A 22,150-nucleotide genomic window follows, 5' to 3' on the forward strand; every position below is an offset into this window, starting at 1 on the left:
TTGATTGTTAAGTCTTTAAACAGATGAAGACTTAACAATCAATTTTTCAATGTATAATTTCAGTTACATCACACTGTAAAGTTTTGCTATAAATTCTGTGTGTTAGGATTGAGCCCTCCACTATCATCTGATGAAGGAGTGACGTTCCGAAAGCTAATGTGCTTCCGATTAAACCTGTTGGACTATAACCTGGTGTTGTGTGATTTTTAACAGAATATCAAAGACAATTTGTTTCTATTTTGGGCCTGAAGGGAAGGGTCAGCAAAACAAAATGCACTGTCTTTACATCTTAAATAATTTTCAGCCCTTTGACACAATATGTAATTCAGTTGAAGTAGTGATATATTCAAGACCGGAATTGTCCTACTGTCTAACTGAGAATCAGATGAAGGAAGTGCAATGTGGATTCAATGATATTGAGTTAAAAATGAGACTCTAGGCAATCTAGGTTTCAATGGATGTGTACGAGTGCTCTGCAGTTAGCCATGTCAGTTTTTTTTTGACAATGTACATGACTAAATACTTACTTTGTCATTGAACTTTCTGCATACTGATAGAGGTTGCCAAAGCAAATTAGTTTGTTTCCTTCAGTGATACAGTTTCCTGAATATAAGATGAGAGTTCCTATCCTGATGGAGAGCTCTGTTCCTCAAATCCTTATGTAACTCTTCCTGACTAGAACCACAATTTGCTTGATAATTTGCCAAAGTTAAACCAACAGTTATACTAATTATATTAATTAATTTGAAGGGCTCTCTCAATATCTCAGTGCCAAATTAATCATTATATAATCTTGGAAAGGCCTGTATGATATTAGTTTGATTTTAAGTCAGGAACATTAAGTTAGGGATATGCATGTTAACCAATGAGTAGCTGAGCTGTGGAAAAATACACCAGATCCAATGTTGATCGATTGTTGAACTAGCTTAATTTCAGACTACAGGACATGTAACGTCTGACCACTGGTAGATTTAAGATAGTGGGTTGATATCCAGTGATCTGCCATACTCTGTGCTCAGGAAAGCAAATGGATGCTAGCTAATGTGGGATCTTGATCAAATAACAACCAAAATTGGTGAGTGACGAAAACATCCTGTCTTATTCTGCAATCACAGCACAAGTTTGAGGTGGCAATTGAATCCTGAAATACACTTTTACAAGGGCCCCTTTATACACAGTTCTTACATATATTAAAATTCCATTACTGTGGTGTTGCATTGTTTTATTTATAGTACACAAACATTTGAAGGGCTTCTGTCCTAGGAGACAGGAAATGGGTTAAAATGTGCTAAATGCTGGCTGCTACTTCTGATGGGATTAAGAATGTGTCTGATCTGCTTTCTAATTAAGAAGTGTTAGTCCTTTTGCCTTTTTAAGTTAGTAAATGTTAGTCAAAATACTAGGCCCACATGCTCTAAGTAAGTTAGAAATTGTGCCTGTACTTAATAAAAGAATAAAGGATATTAAAATGATTACTGCAGCTGGGTTGTGAGACTTATTTACTACTTACAGGTATGAGTTTTATTCATTCCTGCAATTTCATGGAAGCACTGTTTTGTCAGTTAGTTTCTTGCAGGGATAATGGCCCTGTTAAAAGCTATTTAACAGGTACATATTAATTGGGGAATCTATTCAGATCCAGGAGATGGTTGGTAAGGGCTGATTAGTATTATAATGTTTCGTGGAGACTTGATAGGTATGGTGTTGTTCTGTACACTGCACTTATTCAGAGGTAAACACTGCTTATAATCCAATGAGTAGCTGAGCTGAGAAGAAAATCACCATATCCAATGTTGATCCAATGTTGAACTCATTTAATTTCAGATTGAAGGGCATGTAACATCTGACCACAGTTAGGTGTAGGGTGGTGGGTACATATCCAACTTGAGATGCCAAAGGTTGATTTCCAGTGATTTGCCCATACTCTGAGCTCAGGAAAGCAAATGGATGCTAGCTACCTGTAACCTTGCTATATCCAAGCCAGCAAGGATTTGGGGTTAGAGGAAGAAGCAAGAAAAAGTTAGGTTGCTGGATATCTTCACATTCTTAATTTTATAAATCTGTAATTTGCAAATGAATTATTCTAATTTTCTAGCTAATACTGTATTTACTTACAACATGGAAGATTTTAGATTTAGGTTTTATTGCCACGTGTACTCAAGTACGAGGTACAAGAGTACAGTGATAAGTGTACAATGTCGCTAAATACGGAGCCATCTTAGGGCAAAGTACCCAAGTACAAAATCTTAGTTACAGAAATAGAAAAATAAAGAAATAAGTTAAAAAGTTCAGCACTACAATTCTTAGCATAAAAGTAGAAAAACAAATAAATAAATTAAAAATTTCAAACATTACAGTCCATTCTTAAACCATGGGCCTGAAAATGTTCCAAGCTGGGTTTCCCTCAAGAAGGCTTGCTCTCCCTTGCTCTGGCCATGCTTTAATCTGCACTAGGCTAAGACCCACCTGGTAACACTAGGCTTCACCACCACTCACAAGGCTTCAGCCCAGACCACCGCATGGCAACTACTGCCATCCCTCATAGCCAAACTCCACTACTGCCATCCTTTGCTGCGTCACCATTGCCACCATCTGGGTTTACGATAGGCCGCAACTGCTGCCATGCTCCATTACTGTCGCTGCTTCCAGAGCTTCAAAGGCACATTGAAACATTGAAAACCAAAAAAAAATTGAAAAAGGAAGATGAAACGGAAATAAAAGGGAAATTGGGCAGAATGGATATGATCTGGGCTCAAGGGCCTGAACTCTGCCTACTGCACCACTACTAGGAGGAGCCGGTGTTGGATTGGGTGGACAAAGTTAAAAATCACACAGCACCAGGTTATAGTCCAACTGGTTTATTTAGAACCACTAGCTTTTGGTGCACTGCTACTTCATTACATCCTTCATCAACCACCTGACAAAGGAGTGGCCCTCCAAAAGCTAGTGCTTCCAAATAAACCTGTTGGACTATAACCTGGTGTTGTGTGATTTTTAACTTACTTCACCACTGCCACCATGGATTTACCATCACAAGGTGGGGAGAAAGTGAGGATTGCAGATGCTGGAGATCAGAGCTGAAAATGTGTTGCTGGAAAAGCGCAGCAGGTCAGACAGCATCCAAAGAACAGGAGAATCGACGTTTCGGGCATCAGCCCTTCTGATGCCCGAAACGTCGATTCTCCTGTTCCTTGGATGCTGCCTGACCTGCTGCGCTTTTCCAGCAACACATCACAAGGTGGGAACCATCATAACAATTCAGAAGCTTTTGGATGATGATTTGAGCACCATTGCATCTGCTGCTGTTCCAGCCCTTCCCCAGTCAGATCCTGTCTCACCTATGGGACCTGAGTGTGGGCATAGGGGATGGTGCAATTTTATCCCCAGAACCAGAAATTAAATGGAAAGAGAGAGAAAACAAAGTCTTGCGCCCATAGCTGGTGAACAGAGGAGGAAGTTTCAGTCTGGGTGAAGTTCAATCTTCATTCAGAGAGAGAGGAGTAGCAGCAACAGCACCTTTGTTGAGCAGGAATGCTTCAACGAGAAAATGAACATATAAACTTTCAACGTTTGGGCTTCACTATAATTTTAAGAGTCCGAATGTCCTTGTCAAGTCTTATTCATCATTTCTAGTCCATGACCACATGGTATTCTGTTTCATGCATTGTACTGGAAAATACGCTGTTGAAGATTATATTCTGTGAACAATCGCACCTTATAACTATGTTGAAGTCGGTATTGGAGATGCTGGAGATCAGAGACAAGATTAGAGTGGTGCTGGAAAAACACAGCGGGTCAGGCAGCATCCGAGGAGCAGGAAAAGTTCATGTTTCGGGCAAAAGCCCTTCATCATCATTCCGGATGAAGGGCTTTTGCCTGAAGCATTGATTTCTCCTGCTCCTCAGATGCTGCCTGACCTGCCGTGCTTTTCCAGCACCACTCTAATCCTGCACCTTATAACTATGTCCAGTATTTTTCCAGAATTTTTCTGGATCTCGTACTTCCAAAGTAGATACAAATATTTATTCTCCATGTACTTTTATTTTATTCAGAATTGCCTTTAGTTTTTGCACAAGATTGCAGTTAATCAATGTAAATTGAAGTAGACGATGGAGAATTGGCTAGCCAATCAGAGAGAACTTACGCATTCTATATTTTTTTCCAGACAATTGTGAAAATGGTTGACGTTCTGAAGAATATTGGAAATAACCTGACACCAAACCAACTCCCACCACCACAGGTGCTACCCAGTGGTCCTGAATTGGTGCAATATGTGGAAAATGGTCCTTTGAACCAAACCATAGCGAAAATGCTTACTCAGAATAGTGCCGGAGTACAGGAAATGCTCAAAGCAAAGTTCAAGTTCTTGGGTGTAAGTGAAGTTTACAAAATGAGACAACTTGTTTATATTTTAGCCCAAAACAGTTTTTCAACATTATGAAATGGTATGGGCATGAATTGCCTGGGGTTACTTTGACATAACTGAAGGAAATTACCCAGTATTAGTGGATTAATTATGACTGAAGAAAGTAATCCAGAGACCTGGACTGATGATCTGGAAATAGGAATTTAAATCCAACTGTGATCATTGGGGTAATAACTTTCAATTAAATATATTTAGAATCAATCATGTTTGTGATAAGTTAATTGTATTGTCTCAAAACCTCATCTAGTTCACACATGGTCTTTTGTGAAGGAAATTAGCCTAAAGATTGTAAGTACGAATAAGTTCCAGAACTTGACAGGCCTGTGTATAACTCCACACTCACAGCAATGTGATCTATTTTATCTGCTTTCTCAAATTGCTGAGCAAGCTGTTTAGTTGTATTAAACCCTAACACTCTCCCAGGAAGGGGATGGAAGAACTGCTGCAAAGGATTGTGCTGCTATAGCCAAGATACTGTCACTGGGACAAACTTCGAGCCATCTGCAAAATTTCCCACTGCATGCCAAGCTTGGGTTCCTTGCTGTCCTGGTGACGATCTTGCAGATAACTTCAGTGCAGTATTTTTGTTTCCAGTTGTTGCCATGAATGAGTATTTCTAGGGATTTTTTAAAAATGCAGTTTTCAAGTTAAATACTTTTATTGTCATGTTTTGTGTTTTGTTTTTTTAGCAATTGAGCTGTGCTGTGTCATTGATTCTGAGACTAAGGTCCTGCATCTAAATAAAGGAAACAATGATGTGAGTTAGATATGATTTATTGGGGAACATGACTGTGGATAGGAAATGACAAACATTTAAACACCTCATGAATGTACAACATTAATTCATCATTATTGTCTGGCACAAAAGTAAAATAGAAAGATGGCCTAAACATGGCTAATAAGGAAACTGGGGATGATATTAGGAAGAGGCACACAAATTGATCAAAAAAAGCAACAGACGTGAAGGTTGTAAACAGTTTCGATTCAGCAAGGGAGGAAAAAAAGAGTTTGATTATGAAGCAGAAAAGTGAGTACAAGAGTAAGTTTAGGGGGAGCACACAAACTGAGTGTAAAAATTTCTGTAAGTATGTGAAGAGAAGAAGATTAATGAAGCCAAATGTTGGTACCTTACAGTCAGAAAGTTATAATGGAGAACAAAAGGAAGGGAAAACCAATTAAATACACATTTTGGTTGTGTCTTCACAAAGGAGGATGCAAATAATATCCCAACAATGATGGAATATCGAGAGTCTAATGAGAGAGAGGAACTGAATGAAACCAGTATTAATAGGGAAATGGTGTTCAGGAAATTGATTGGATGAAAGGCTAATAAATCCCCAGGCCCTGATAGTCTACATCCCAGAGTATTCAAGGAAATGGCCTGAGAAACAGTGGCTGCTATAGTGGTTATCCTTCAAGATTCCATAGACTCTGGAACAATTCCGATAGCTTGGAAAGTAGCTAATATACCCCATTTGTTAAAAAGGAGACAGTGAGAAAGCAGGAAATTGGAGACGAGTGTGTCTGATGTCAGCGGTGAGGAAAATTATAGGATTCATTATAAAATATTTAATAGTAAAGCGCTTGGAAAATGAGGACATGATCAGACAAAATCAGCCTTGATGAAAAGGAAACCATGCTTAGAGTCATAGAGATGTACAGCATGGAAACAGACCTTTCGGTCCAACCCGTCCATGCCGACCAGATATCCCAACCCAATCTAGTCCCACCTGGCAGCACCCGGCCCATATCCCTCCAAAACCTTCCTATTCATATACCCATCCGAATGCCTCTTAAATGTTGCAATCGTTCCAGCCTCCACCACATCCTCTGGCAGCTCATTCCATACACGTACCACCCTCTGCATGAAAAGGTTGCCCCTTAGGTCTCTTTTATATCTTTCCCCTCTCACCCTAAACCTATGCCCTCTAGTTCTAGACTCCCCGATCCCAGGGAAATGACTTTGTCTATTTATCCTATCCATGCCCCCCATAATTTTGTAAACCTCTATAAGGTCACCCCTCAGCCTCCGACGCTCCAGGGAAAACAGCCCCAGCCTGTTCAGCCTCTCCATGTAGTTTAAATCCTCCAACTCTGGCAACATCCTTGTAAATCCTTTCTGAACCCTTTCAAGTTTCACAACATCTTTCCGATAGGAAGGAGACCAGAACTGCATGCAGTATTCCAACAGTGGCCTAACCAATGTCCTGTACAGCTGCAACATGACCTCCCAACACCTGTACTCAGTACTCTGACCAATAAAGGAAAGCATACCAGACGTCTTCTTCACTATCCTATCTACCTGCGACTCCACTTTCAAGGAGCTATGAACCTGCACTCCAAGGTCTTCTAGGACCTTACTGTTAAGTGTATAAGTCCTGCTAAGATTTGTTTTCCCAAAATGCAGCACCTCACATTTATCTGAATTAAACTCCGTCTGCCACTTCTCAGCCCATTGGCCCATCTGGTCCAGATCCTGTTGTAATCTGAAGTAACCCTCTTTGCTCTCCACTACACCTCCAATTTTGGTGTCATCTGAAAACTTACTAACTGTACCTCTTATACTCGCATCCAAATCATTTATGTAAATGACAAAAAAGTAGAGGACTCAGCACCGATCCTTGTGGCACTCCACTGGTCACAGGCCTCCAGTCTGAAAAACAACCCTCCACCACCACCCTCTGTCTGCTATCTTTGAGCCAGTTCTGTATCCAAACTGCTTGATAAACCTAGTGAAATTTTTCAAGGATGTAATTCATAGAATTGACAAGGGGGAGCCAGCTGATGTTGAACTTTCAAAAGGATAAGACTGAACTTTGGAGATTAGCGTTTAAAATTAAAATACTTGGGATTGGTGCTAGTGTTCTAACATGGATAGAGAACTAGTTGGCAGACAAAGAACAAAGAGTTAGAATAAACAGGTCTTTTTCTCTGAGTGGCAACCAGTGACTAATAGATCCTGCTGTTCACAATACATGTTAATGTTTAGGTGAGGGCACTGAATATTATAATCTCCTAGTCTGCAGATGACACAAATCTGAGTAGAAGGGTAAAGAGGAGAATAGAGAGGTGGCTTCAGTGTGATTTAAACCGGTTGACTGAGTGGGCACCTGCATGGCAGATGAAGTATAATGTGGATACATGTGAGGTTATCCACTTTGGTAGCAAAAACAAGACATATGCTTATCTGAAAGGTGATAGATAGGGAAATGGGGAGGTACACCAAAATTTGGATGTCCTTGTACACCAAAAGATGAAAGTTAGCATGTAATTGCAGTAGGCTGTGAAGAAGACAAATGGTACATTGGACTTTGTGATGATGAGTTGCTGGAATTGAAGAACACACAGAGCATTGTGTGCAGTTTTGGTCTCTACCTGAGGAAGGTTGCTCTGGCTAGAGAAAGAGGAAAATGAAGTTTTACCAGATGGATGTTTGGGATGGCAGCACTGATGTATGAAGAGAAACTGAATCGGTTGGGACTATATTCACCAGACTTCAGAAGAATGAGGGGATTTCACAGAAGTAGAAATAAAATGCAAACAGGACTAGTCAGTGTAAATGCAGGAAGGGCAGTCCCAGTGACTGTGGTATCCAGAACCAGAGGTCATATTCTAAGGAGATGGGGTAGGCCATTTGTTATTGAGATCTGGAGAAGCTTCTTCACCCAGAGAGTGGGGAGCCTGTAGAATTCTCTGCCACAGAATGCCGTTCTCTGCCACAGAAAGCAAGCAAAAACATTGAATGGTTTCAAGGAGTTGTCTAAGACACAGTTCTTAAGAGTTAAAGTGATTAAAAGGTGTAGAGAAAGTGAGAACAGGATAGTGAGTAGAATGACCAACCCATGATCCTATTGAATGGTGGAGTGGGCGCAAAGGGCTGAGTGGTCTTTTCCTGCTAAATTGTCTATGGTTCTATTCCTGAAAGGATGGTGGGAGCAGATTCAGCAATTGTTTCAAAAAGCAATTGGAGTTACAGTGAAAAGATAAAAAGTAAAGCAAAATTGTAGGGAAGGTTGCTGATAGAGCAGAACTAATTGGAGTTTTCTTTCAAAGAGCTGCCACAGCATGGGAGACTGAATGGACTTCTGCTGCTGATCAATTCCATAATTTTTTTTGAGTGAGGAAAGTTTCCATCTTTACAACCTGTGCATTAAGTACTATTAGAAAAACCTAGAGAAGAAAATTGTACATCCCTTTTGGAACTTATTGGATTATCTTAGTGAATGCATCATCAGTGGATGCAGAATTAGACAGATTATTAGGTCCACCAGAATTTATTTAATAAATACTGCACAGATAATGATTTGCCACAACATCATGACATAAGTTAAACATACATTCTTATTTAAAAAGGTGATGTCAACCACCTTCCATAAAGACATTTCCGGTTGTGCCACAATGATAATGTTATCTTAATAAAGTTAATTATACTGGAGAGAAGATGGCACAAATTATTCTGCTTTGCTTTTCAATTTCTACAATAAATCCAAATAAATTATTAATTCAGATTCAAGAATTCAAATTCTTGATGAACTGGATAAATTGCAAGGTAAAAACAATGACTGCAGATGCTGAAAATCAAATACTGGATTAGTGGTGCTGGAAGAGCACAGCAGTACAGGCAGCATCCAACGAGCAGCGAAATCGACGTTTCAGGCAAAAGCCCTTCATCAGGAATAAAGGCAGTGAGCCTGAAGCATGGAGAGATAAGCTAGAGGAGGGTGGGTGTGGGGAGAGAGTAGCATAGAGTACAATGGGTGAGTGGGGGAGGAGATGAAGGTGATAGGTCAAGGAGGAGAGGGTGGAGTTGATAGATGGAAAAGAAGATAGGCAGGTCGGACAAGTCAAGGAGACAGTAACTGAGCTGGAAGTTTGAAACTAGGATGAGGTGGGGGAAGGGGAAATGAGGAAGCTGTTGAAGTCCACATTGATGCCCTGGGGTAAATTGCAGTTTAGTAACAAATGGTGCTGAAAATTAGATTCTTTCTCTGTAGTGCCAATTTTGCATCACATTGGCAAATTGAAACTAGTGCCTTTATAAAATCAATTTATCCAAAGATGTGCAGGTCAGGTGAATTGGCCAGGCTAAATTACCCATAGTGATATGTGCATTAGTCAGGGGTAAATGTAAGGGAATAGGCCTGGGTGGGTTACCCTTCTGAGGGTCAGTGTGGACTTGTTGGGCCAAAGGGCCTGTTTTCATACTGTAGGGAATCTACTCTAATCTAATCAACACAACTTTCTGGTTCTTGCAGGCGACAGAGATCGTGACTGGTATAATCGCCATAATCATTGGAATAATGAAAATGTGCATTGAATCAGGTCGAAATCGCTACTTTGACTTTGCCCTAATAATCGGGACACCCTGGTGGACTGGAGTTCTAGTAAGAACTACTGACAAATATTTTAATGTGAAATTGCAGAGATTTTGTATCTGCCAGATGCTCAAAAGATACACTTGGTAGCAACATGCATTGTCTACTTTCCACACAATATTTCTGTGTGCAGCAATCTCCAATATACTCTTTATTTTTGCATTTGGAAATAGAGAGAGGGCACAGCTCCTGTTTTATGGCACCTTTGCCAAATTGAAATTTTTTGAGCAGCCTTCTTCTGTCAGGTTGATCTCTTTGTAGACTTGATCTAAAACATGGGAGGCTCCCTAACATTTGTTACACTAGTTTCTGGCCTCGTATGTGAACAAATTTGGCTCCTCTTAGCTTCAGGAGCACTCCTGAGCATCATTGTTGCATGATGTGAATTGAACTCCTTTGTGGAAAAACATGTACCATGTATTAAAATGAGGATCAAGACCCACCAGGTACAGGCCTGAACATGAACAGTTTTGCTAAAGAGACAATTTATCTGAATTAATTTTTCTTTGAATTCTTTAATGGAATATGAATGCTGCTGGCAAAACCAGCATTGATTGCCCATCCCCTAATATCATTAAGAAGATAGTGGTGAGCTGCTTTCTTGAACTATTTGGTGCAAGTGCATCAACCATTTGGGACTTTGATGAAACTAAATTTCTTCATTCAGAGAGTGAAGAACCCATGAAATCATTTGAGACCAAAACATCAAACATTTTAAAGAGGTGGATAGACATAGTTCATGGAGCTGAAGGGATCAAAGGTTCTGGGGATAAAGCTGAAATAGCGTAGAGTTGGGATCAGCTATGATTGTATTGAATGACAGAGCACACCCAACGGGCCAAATGGACTATTCGTGTTCTTATTTTTCTGTTTTTAAAAACATTGTTAGGAAGGGACTTCTAGGACTTTGGCCCATAGTCATAATGCATTGCTAATGTAGCTTCAAATCAGAATGGAGTAACTTGGTGGGGAACTTGCAGGTGATGCAGTTCCAAGTTCTGCTGGCCTTGTCCTCTTAGATGATGGAGGATAGAAGGTTGTTGGCGCAAGAGCTTCGGAAGTAACTGCAGGGCATCTTGTGGATTATGTATTCTGCTGCAGCTGTCTGCCTTTGGTGGAGGGAGTTTATTTTTATTATAATGGCAGATGAGGTGTCATTTCAAGCAAGTTGCTTTGTTTCAGATGGTGTGCAACATTGAGTGGCTTTGGAGATGCACTCAGGTGGAAACTATAATATTGTATTCTTGACTTGTAGACTGTGGACAGGCTTTGGGAGTGATAACTTGAGTTTCTTGGCACAGAATTCCCAGCCACAGCTGTTCTTGTTGGCAAAGCATGGATATAGCTGGTCCAGTTGAATTCCTAGTCAATGATAACCTCCAAGATGGTGAGATATAAATTTAATGCTGCTATATTATATCTATATTAGATGAAGAGACAGTGTATTGCGTACATCTAATATAAAGCCAGATGGAACAGTAAACTGTAAGGTGGACATAGAGGTTGCAAAGAAAGTAAGACAACTACGTGAGTGAGCACCAAGACGGCAGATGGAATACAAAGTTATTCAGTTTGATCAGAAACTGGAAAACAGAATGCATTTTTAGAAAGATGTGTAATTTGATGTTCAAAGAGGCTTGGATTAATTAGCACAAGTAAACTGAAAGTTAGCATGCAGGAACAGCAAGCAGTGAGCTAAGAAAATAGCATGTTGGGCATTATTTCAAAGGGATTGAAAAACAGGAATAAATAAGTCTTTCTCCAATTGTACAAAGACTTAGGTGAGACTAAGTCTGGAATAATGTATTCCATTTCTGTTTCCATATTTAAGGAAGAATATACTTAAATTAAAAGTGATTCGGAGAAGCTACTCTTAAAGTACACTGGGCCAGCAGGTAAAATGACCCTGAAATGGAGTGGAAGGTGGCTCAGTAGTTAGCAATGCTGCCTCATAGCTCCAGGGACCTGGATTCAATTCTAACCTGTGGCGGCTATCTGTATGGAATTTGCACATTCTCCCTGAGTCTGCATGGGTTTCTGTTGGGTGCTTTGGTTTCCCCCCACTGTCCCAAAGGTGATGAAGTGAATGGCTTGCTTCTACACTATATGGATTCTATGAAACCTCCAAATTGCACTGGAAAATTCTGTGATGGGAGCTATTGCTTCCATACAAATTGATTTCAATACTTCTCCAACAGTAGGTGTTACGCTAATCAGACTATAATTTCCACTTTTTGCCTCCTTCCATTTTTGAACAGTTGGTCAACATTATTAAGCTTCCAATCCTCTAGTACTTCTCCATTATCCACTGAAAATTGAAAAATTATGCCCAATGCATCCATTATCTCTGTAGCTACATCTTTTAGGATCCCAGGATGCAAGACATCAGGGCCAGCAGACTTCAACCCATTAGTTGTCTCATACTATTTCTTTGGAGAAGGTGATGGTATTTAATTCCTCCCGCATTTCTTTAGTATCTTCCACTGTAAAGACTGATTTAAAGACAGAAGGTGGGAACATGATCAGAGAACCCGAAGCTTGGTTGAGCACAGTCCCTAAAGGAGTATAACAAGTGCAGTGGGAAACTTAAAAAGGACATTAGGAAAGCTAAGAGAGTGCATGAGGAAGCATTGGTGGGTCAGATAAAAGAAAACTCAAAAAAGATTTTTATATATATGTGAGATACTCTATTACGATTCTCTTTCATAACTCACTCATAAGTTTTCTATGTTTACTATACTGTTTTTCCATTTATTCATTCATAAAACTGCATTTCTGTAGTACATTTTACTCTTACAAGATCAACTAAACATCCCTTCCTAGGCTGCCAACCCATTCCTGTTTCTTTACACCTTTTAATTCTTATTGGCCCCATGCTGCAAGCAGTATTTAGACCTGTTTCTGCATCAAAGATTACCCCTGAATAAGTGTTAATGCTGTCAGCTACTCAGAACAATGTCAACCCTACCATCATGTCTAGACTCAAAACTATTGTGAGTGAGTTATTTACACTATGGAGAGATTATAATATTAACTAGCCCTTAGTAATCATCCCTTGAAATTTGTGAAGTCTGTAGGAAATCAATTTCCTCCACCAGCATGTCCTGACAGTCTGCTGCTTTTTACCTCTCTGGAATTTCCTTACATCGAAGTCCCAGGTACCTATCCTTGCTGCAAGATCACTTACCTTATTTTGGATACTTCTGGCATTGAAGAGACAGACTTCAAACCAGTTTGCTGTCTGCCAGCACATTCCTGTGACCATGAAATCCTGTCCATGCCCTTCCTACTGTCATACCCCTGTGCACTGGAACAACACCTCAGGTTCCCATCTCCCTACTGAGCAAGTTTAAACCCACCCAAATAGCACCAGCAAATTTCCCACCCAGGATATTGGTACCCCTCTGGTTCAGGTGAAGACTGTCCTGTTTGTAGAGGTCCCACCTTCCCCAGAATGAGCCCCAATTATACATGTACCTGAAACCCTCCCTCCTGCACCATCCCTGCAGCCACATGTTCAGCTGATATCTCTCCCTATTCCTTGCCTCACTATCATGTGGCATGGATAACAAACCAGAGATAACAACTCTGTTTGTTCTAGCTCTCAGCTTCTACCCAAGGTCCCTGAAATCCTGCCTACCACCCCTATGCCTCTTTCTACCTGTGTCATTGGTACCTACATGGACCATGACTGGTCACCCTCTCCCTTCAGGATCCCAAAGACATGATCGAGACATCATGGACCCTGGCACCAGGGAGGCAACACACCAACCGTGAGTCTCATTTGTTCCTAACAAACCTTCTACCTGACCCTCTAACTATTGAATCCCCAATGACTAACACTGTCCTCCTTTCCTCTGTGCAGGAGGGGCAGACACTTTGCCAGAGACTTCACCCCACTGCATGTCCCTGGTAAATCAGCCCCATCAACAGTATCCAAAAAAAATACCTGTTTTTCAGGGGAACCAGCACAAGGCATCACTGCACTGACTGTATTTTCCTCCTTCGAACAGTTACCCAGCTTTCTTCATACCTCGGAGTAACTGCTTCCCTGTAACTCTTATCCATCACAGCCTCTGCCTCCCGAATGACCTGACGATCATGCAGCTCCCACTCCAGTTCCCTAACACGGTCTTGGAAGAGCAAGAGTTGGGTGCACTTCCTGCAGATGTACTTGGATGGGACACGAATGACCTCCTTCGCCTCAAACATCATACAGGAGGAACATTCCTCTCCCTGCACTGCCATCCCTGCTAGTCCCCTTATCAGAATGTAAAAAAGAAGAGGAACTGACCTGATGTGTCCCTGGTGTTTAAGGTTAGAGGAGGTGGATGAGTGGGAGGCCCTATAGAGGTAGGGTCTCAGGTTTAGCAAACACTCACTTATATAGCTGGAGGGAAGTAAAAAGTCTCTCCTTTCCCTGAAACTTCTGCTCTCCGATGTTAGATGTAAAGACTCAAATCAGTGACTCACCGCTCCCAAAAGGCCCCTGGTCCAAGCTCCCACCCTTGGTGCTGCTGCTGCTGTTGCTGAAAAACAGATATCCTCTGTTCCTAGGCCCTCCCAAAAGGAGAAGCCAACCTCACCATATCTATCTTTTCAAGACCCATAATAACCTTTTTTGTTTCAATAGGGTCACCTCTCATTCATCTAAACTCCAACGAGTAGAAGCCCAAAACACTCAAACTCTCCTCATAAGACAGTCCTGCAGACCCAGGATCAACCAAATGAACCCTCTCTGGACTGTCTGATGCCATTAATTATTTTTCTTTTGGGAAGGTGCCCAGAAATGTTGATGAGGGCAATGCAGTTGATATGGATTACATAGAAGTTAGCAAGGCTTTCAATAAGGCCCCTTATGGTAGACTGGCCAAGAACGTAAGAGCCATGAGATCGGAGGCAAAATAGTACATTTGATCTAAAATTGGCTGGTTCAGGCAGGAAATAGAGGGAGATGGCCAAGGAATGTTTCTGTGACTAGAAATCTGTCTCCCGTGGGTTTCTGTTGGACTCAGAGCTGGGCCCTGTGCTATTTGTGGTGTGCATCAATGATTTGAATTTAAGTTTTGGAGAGGTATGTTCAAATAGTATGTGTGTAACATAAACATTTGAAGACTGGTAAAAATTGAGGAAGATATCAACAGATTGGGCAGCTGGGCACATCAATTGAATAGAATCTAATCTGGAACACTGTTGGGGTAATGCATTTGGAGGGGACCTAAAAAGGCAAGGGATTGCACTGTGAATGATAGGACCCTGGTAATACTAAATATCAGAGGGATATTGATGTGCATATCTACATCTTATTCAAGGTAGCAGGGCAGCTATGTAAGATAGTGAAGAGGCAAATGGGACACTTGCCTTTATTAGCTGATGCATAGAATACAATAACAAGGCTGGAACTGTATAAAACGTTGGTTGTGTCGTAACTGGAGGACTATTGCAGTTCTGGTTATCACATTACAGGAAGGATTTATTTGCACCAGAGAGTGCAGAGATTTATCATGGTGCTACGTGTGTGCTGGGGTCTGAGCTATGAGGAGAAATTGGATCAGCTGGTGTTGTTTTTCTTGGAGGAAATAAGAAGAGACCTGATACATGTGTGTAAGATTATGAAGGGCATAAATAAGGCAATATGAAGACACCCTTTTTGTGAGTGGTGGGGCAAATAACCAGGGGACGCAGATTTAATGTAAGACATAGAAGGAGAGGAGAGTTGAGAAATTCCTTTTACTCAAGAGAGTGGTGTGAGTCTGGAACTAACTGCTTGAAGGGGTGATTAAATCAGAAAACCTTGAAATATTTCAGTATTATTTAGATATTCACTCATTTTGCCACAGTCTCCAGGGCAAAGGCTGGAAAATGGGACCAGTGTAGTCAGATCTTCATGGTGTAGTGCAGACACCTTGGGTGAGTGACCTCATTCTGTGCTGTAAACATCTATGTATCAAACGTGGCTACACCACGTAATAAAAGTTAATAAGAGCGAAAGAAGAAAAAAAAAGTAAAAATCAAAAAGTATTCCTCCAGAAAATCTTGGGAAGAGCTTGTGGAAGAAAGGATAGGAAGACAAATATGGTGCCCTGCAGTGAAAGTTCACTATTATTCTCCAGAAAAGGAATGTTGTCTATGATGGGAAGTTGACTAAATTAGATCTTTGTTCTCCAGAGTTTCGAAGAATGCTATGTGATCTGATTGGAACAAAAAGGTTTCTGAAGGGGTTTGGTAGGGGAAATGCTGAGAAAGTGTTTGTCGGTCAAGGAATTAAAAACACAAGAGCTGATCATTTAGGTCTGAGGTAAGGGTTGTGAATCTTGGGAATTTTCTACCCCAGAAGGTAACAGATGCTCCATCATTGAGTACAATTAATGTTGGAATAGATATGGTTTGGGGTCTCAGGGAATCAAGGGATTTGTGGAGCTGCTAAGTAAACCCTGCTTGAAAGCACTTTCAACAGCACTTTCTATGACCTTGTTTATGATTATGAGTAGAATTTTGGGACGGCAGTTGGCAGGATTAGATTTGTTGTGCTTTCTGTGAACAGGACATATTTAGACAATTTTCTGTTCGGGGAGTTGCAAGTGTCATAATTGTATCATAAGATCAGTAGCAATAGGAACAGTATTAGGCCATTCAGCCCATCAAATGTGCTTCACCATTCAATTGTGACTGATGTGTTTCTCAACCCGATACTCCTGTCTTCTCCCATAACCCTTGATCCCCTTACCAATCAAGGACCTATCTAAATCTGTCTTAAGTACACTCAATGACTTGGCCTCCACAGCCCTGTGCAACAATGAGATCCACAGATTAACCACCCTCTGGCTGAAGAAATTCCCCTCATTTTGGTTCTGAATGGTAATCTCTTCACTCTGAAGCAGTACCCTTGGGCCCTATTCTCTCCTGCTAGTAGAAGCATCTTTTCCATGTTCACTCTATCTGGGCATCTCGGTATTCTGCAAATTTCAATCAGATCTCTCCTTGTTAAAGTTTGTATTTGAGATGGCTCAGGAAATCCCGAATGGAACTCGATCTGTAGCCTCTCTGTGGTAGTCTGGAATATAAACCTCTTACAGACAATTTATTTTAACTTATTACCTGTATTTACCAATGACGTCAATGTTACAATATGACATAGATACCTACAAGCCAGGCTTGAGCTAAGGTTTTAAAATCATTAGCAGAGTAGTGGCGCCAGCTCTTACCCTTAAGAGCTCTCTCAGGCTACTCCCCTTATTGGTGCAAACAAGCTGTCTTTATGCAGAAATTGGTACTGAGATTACAAAAACACCACATGTTCTTAATCAGATAAGCAGCAATAAAATGGCAAAAGTTTGTAGAGGAAGAGAAACTAATTGACTGGTCTGAGCACACTTTGACTAATTAATCTACATGCACATCAAGATGGGAAACCCTGATCAAGCCAGGCCAAATGGCCAATTGTCTTTAGCTGGATAAGCTTCCCTTTTAACAGTACATCATAACGAGAGAATAGCCTGAACTATGTGGGAAAGGTCATGAGGTAACCTCACTCAGCTAACATGCCCAGTACCATTGTTCTACAACATGGCCTTTTTAAAAATCATCTTAGATTCTCAAAACGCAAATTAAATTCATAACATCCTGGATCCTGAACTCCAGGGAACAACACACAGACATTCAATCCATGACAAGCAAGTGTACAATCAAATCAGACCACAAAGAGTTAGCCTTTCCACTTGCATCTGTCCTGTCTCTCCCTCTCTCACGTATGAACATCTTACTTCTTTCATACTATCTCAGTTTCAGCCTTTGTAAAGGTAATGAGACATTCACATTCCAGAACAGTCAAGATTAGGGAGCTGAGCTTCATGAATCCAAACCTGTTCATTGTGGTATACGTGAAAATGTATCAGGATTGTTCTACTACATGCATATTCCACTCTGTTTATTAAATTATAAGTTATTTTCTTACTGAGTATGAATTTTGTTAAGAGTCTTCAATATAAACCAGAAATTCAGTTATCCAACATCCAACTGTAAAATATTTCCAACTTCCAGCCCTCGGGGTCGAAAGGAAGTCCTGCTACACATTACACAAGTGAACAAATGTTATCACCCTATTTACGCCAATCCATTGAGACTAAGAACAGATATCCTTAATTCTTCTGAACAAATGAGCCCTCCTGCCATGGTTAAGCACTTTCCTGCATATCTTATAGCAGATGTGTTACATGTAAGTTTATAAGCTTTCTCACCCTCATCCTTCTAAACTCTGTCAAGTACAAACTGAGACTCCTCAATTGCTCCTCAAATGTCAAGCTCTTCAGTCCCAGGATTATTCTTGTAAACCTCCTCTGGGACCCCTCCAATGCCAGCACATCCTTCCTTAGATATGGGCCAAAAAATGCTCACAATATCCCACATGCTTCCAGTTCAGAGCCTTATACTTAGCAGTATTTTTGCTCTTGTATTCTAGCACTCTTGAAATGAATACTATCATTGCACTTACATTCTTAACTGCCAACTGAATTTTCACTTTCAAAATGGTGTTGATTAATGATGCCTTATTCCATTCTAATTATCTGTTCTACACTTTATACGCATCGTTATTTCATTTTCTGTTATGTCATTCTCCTTGATTTCAATATGGTGTGTCACTTTGCACTTTAGTAAATTTGTGGATGACACTAAGGTCGGTGGAGTTGTGGACAGTGCGGAAGGATGTTGCAGTGACAGAGGGACATAGATAAGCTGAAGAGCTGGGCTGAGAGGTGGCAAATGGAGTTTAATGCTGAAAAGTGTGAGGCGATTCACTTTGGAAGGAGTAAAAGGAATACAGAAAACTGGGCTAATAGTAAAATTCTTTGTAGTGTTGATGAGCAGAGAGATCTTGGTATCCATATGCATAGATCCCTGAAAGTTGCCACCTAGGTTGATAGGATTATTAAGAAGGCATACGGTGTGTTAGCTTTTATTGGTAGAGGGATTGAGTTTCGGAGCCATGAGGTCATGTTGCAGCTGTACAAAACTCTGGTGTGGCTGCACTTGGAGTATTGCTTACAGTTCTGGTCACCGCATTATAGGAAAGATGTGGAAGCATTGGAAAGGGTGCTAAGGAGATTTACCAGGATGTTGCCTAGTATGCAGGGAAGGTCTTATGAGGAAAGGCTAAGGGACTTGAGGCATTTTTCATTAGAGAGGAGAAGTTTGAGAAGTGACTTAATAGAGACATACCAGATGATCAGAGGGTTAGACAGGGTGTACAGTGAGAGCCTTTTTCCTCGGATAGTGATGGCTAGCATGAGGGGATGTAGCTTTAAATTGAGGGGCGATAGATAGAGGCTAGATGTCAGAGATAGGTTCTTTACTCAGAGAGTAGTAAGGGCATGGAACTCTCTGCCTGCAACAGTAGTAGACTCGCCAACTTTAAGGGCATTTAATTGGTCATTAGGTAAACATATGGATGATAATGGAATAGTGTAGGTTACATGGGCTTCAGATTGGTTCCACAGATCAGTGCAACATTGAGGGTGAAGGGCTTGTGCTGCACTATAATGTTCTATGTTCTAACCATGTTCCTTGAAGTTGATCCTTCCAAGACTTTTACAATTTGCATGTGAAGACAGAAAAACAATGAACAAGTGGCAGTCTCAGCTGTGATGCTCACTATGCTATTAATACACTCAACTTCCTCATTTATTCTTTGATCAGTTTGAAACAGAAGAATAACTGCCTTAGTAAGGAATCAGTGAGACAGAGAGTGTATGAAGCCATTGTTTAACATGTCTGTACCTCAAGGTGGCAAAGACTTTCAAAGAGCAAAATCCCATACTTGAACTGTTATTCAATTCTTCTATATTTGCTTTCTGATGTAAAATTTGTTTTTGAAGTTTGTTACTGCAGGGTCACTTGCTGTAGCTGTTGAGAGAATACCAACTGTACCTATGGTAAGTACCTGTTCAATTATGATTAGTTACATTAATATCATCATTCAAGATCACAAATGAGCAAGATTTTGTCATAGGTTTTTGCCACACTAAATCACTGCTTTGGTTTAGTTAGCACAAAATGGGCACTGATCATTACTTTGCGGGACCAGATTTAAATGTTGCTATAAAAAGACCTAAAAACAAGAAAAATAATCTAAATGATGACAAAGTTCAGTAAGATTGTTTATGTTGTTGAACATGAAGGTCTTTTATTGAGGTGAATGGTGCTAAGATGAATCACTCACAGTATCACTCTAATACATCCTGTCTGCACGTACATATGAGCAATGTGTTAAAGTTTATGACAACATCGCAAGAAGGACTCCTTAATCAGACATTAATCTCTAAAATTGACCAAAATATCAGACAAATGTTGTTATGTAAATTAATCCTCACTGAATAAAGAGATTAAACCTACGTACTGTCATGGGTGGACATAAAATTTTAAATTACTGGGTAAGTTCTATGGCAATATACTCAAGCCAAAGAGATTCACGAGAAGCTAAAAACACATTCTTGTAGAGTGGTTCCAGACTATGAATACTCTTAATCAAGCAATTCATTGCCTAATGATACTTTTTTTTCCCTAAAATATTTACTCATTCAATTCTTTTATCTACAATGATCAGTCATCCTGACACTATTAATATATAACTAACTTTGGCTTGTCGTTTTGTTAAATCAGCAGCTCCATTGTTTATTTTTGCTTTTCCTCTGTACTTATTCTGTACTTATTTTCCTCTGTGTCTTATTCTAATCTAACTGTACTGTACTTTATGCACATTGTTATTTTGTTCTCTGGGATGTCACTCTACTTGATTATAATATGTGCTATTTATCATGTAACCATTTTCCTTGAAGAAAATTAATGCAAGATAGAGTCAATTCTTCTATAATGCAATGGTTACGTTCTTGTGCAACCCCATGTTATAGAAAAATCACACTTTAGAAACAAAACTTAAAGTGTTGGTACTGTAATCACGTAACAGCCAATGCGCATTTTAAAAGTTTGTGCATAAGAGACAGCGTTCCCAATTCATCAGTCACATTGTCGAAATGCAGGTTAAGGCAGAACAACCTATATACAGGGCAACTTCGATTATCAGAATGACATGGGCGGCGAGTATTTTGTTTGGATAATGGAATGTTCAGATAATCAAATGTTTACCCAAGCATCGGGACCTTGAGATCTTGATAATCCGAAATTAGGATAATCGATGTTTGGATAACCAAGGTTGTTCTGTATTCTGTTAAATCATTTAGTGTGTAAATGTAACACTATTTTATAATAATATAGTACAGGAATAATTCTGCTTTAAAGCTATCAATGTACTAAGTCAAGATCTGAATTAACAATCATGGGAGTAAAGGATTGCAGGCCCTAAGATTGAATATCCAATCAGGAACTATCATTGTGATGATTCTCACTGCAACTGGACACAGTGCAGATAGATTTACAGATTGTCACAGCTGAAAGGAAATGAGAAGTGTGTTTTTCTTTTGTGGCAATTAATCCATAAAGCCTGTTTTACACTCATTGATAAAATGGAAAGTTATTCTGGTATGGTTTATCTCGACAATGTTAAAGGATCAGATTAAATTTGCATTCTGGATTACAGTGTACTTATCCATTCTGGGTACGCATATTTGTGACCAGTGGAAGTATTGAGAATTGCCTCTCCGTAGTTGCAGCTGGAGAAAGAGAGGGTGTAGTGCTATTGTTTCTGGACTAGTAATCCAGATAGTTTTCTGGTGACCTGTGTTCATAGTCCACCTTAGCAGATGGAATTCAATGAAAATCTGGAATTAAAAGTCTAATGATGACCTTATTGATTGTTGTAAAAGCTCATCTGGTTGATAGAACATAGAACTAGACAGCAGAGGAATGGGTCCTTTGGCCCACGATGTTGTGCCAAACATGATGCTAAATTAAACTAATCCCTTCTACCTGTCCTTGGTCTATATCCCTCCAGTGGTTCACTAATGTCCTCTGAGGAAGGAAACCTGGTCTGGCCCAAGTAATGTAGTTGATTTTTAACTACCCTCTGAAATGGCCTAGCACATCATTCAGTTCTATTAATCACTAAAACGTCTCAAATAAGGAAGGAAATTCCATTGAATACCTGCTAAGGCAACAGAAAAAACAATGACAATCACAGTCCTGTCAATGCTACAAAGTCCTTCCTGCTAACAGCTGGGGGCTAGTGGCAAAGTTGGAAGAGCTGTCTCACAGACTAGTCAAGCAGCAACCTGACATAATCATATTCATGGAATCATACTTTATACATAACATCCTAGATAGCACCACCTGTATGTTCTGGCAACACAGACCCAACTGAGATCTGCTAGTCAATAGAGAGTTGCACTGTGAGTTCACA

The 22,150-nt window shown here is 40.2% G+C and overlaps 1 protein-coding gene across 4 annotated transcripts in view; it reads left to right on the plus strand.

The window, feature by feature from the left end:
- Window positions 1-22,150, plus strand: part of LOC140478764 (membrane-spanning 4-domains subfamily A member 4A-like) — a 79,666-nt gene that overhangs the window by 20,486 nt on the left and 37,030 nt on the right. For 3 of the 4 annotated variants that reach the window (XM_072572113.1, XM_072572116.1, XM_072572114.1), the window contains exons 3-5: window positions 4,166-4,372; window positions 9,682-9,810; window positions 19,674-19,730. In XM_072572113.1, coding sequence (XP_072428214.1) covers window positions 4,166-4,372; window positions 9,682-9,810; window positions 19,674-19,730 — 393 coding nt within the window. The remainder of the gene's footprint in view (window positions 1-4,165; window positions 4,373-9,681; window positions 9,811-19,673; window positions 19,731-22,150) is intronic. The other variant, XM_072572115.1, reaches the window with a different exon arrangement.

This window comes from Chiloscyllium punctatum, chromosome 6 (assembly GCF_047496795.1).
Source record: "Chiloscyllium punctatum isolate Juve2018m chromosome 6, sChiPun1.3, whole genome shotgun sequence".
NCBI classification, from domain to species: Eukaryota; Metazoa; Chordata; class Chondrichthyes; order Orectolobiformes; family Hemiscylliidae; genus Chiloscyllium; species Chiloscyllium punctatum.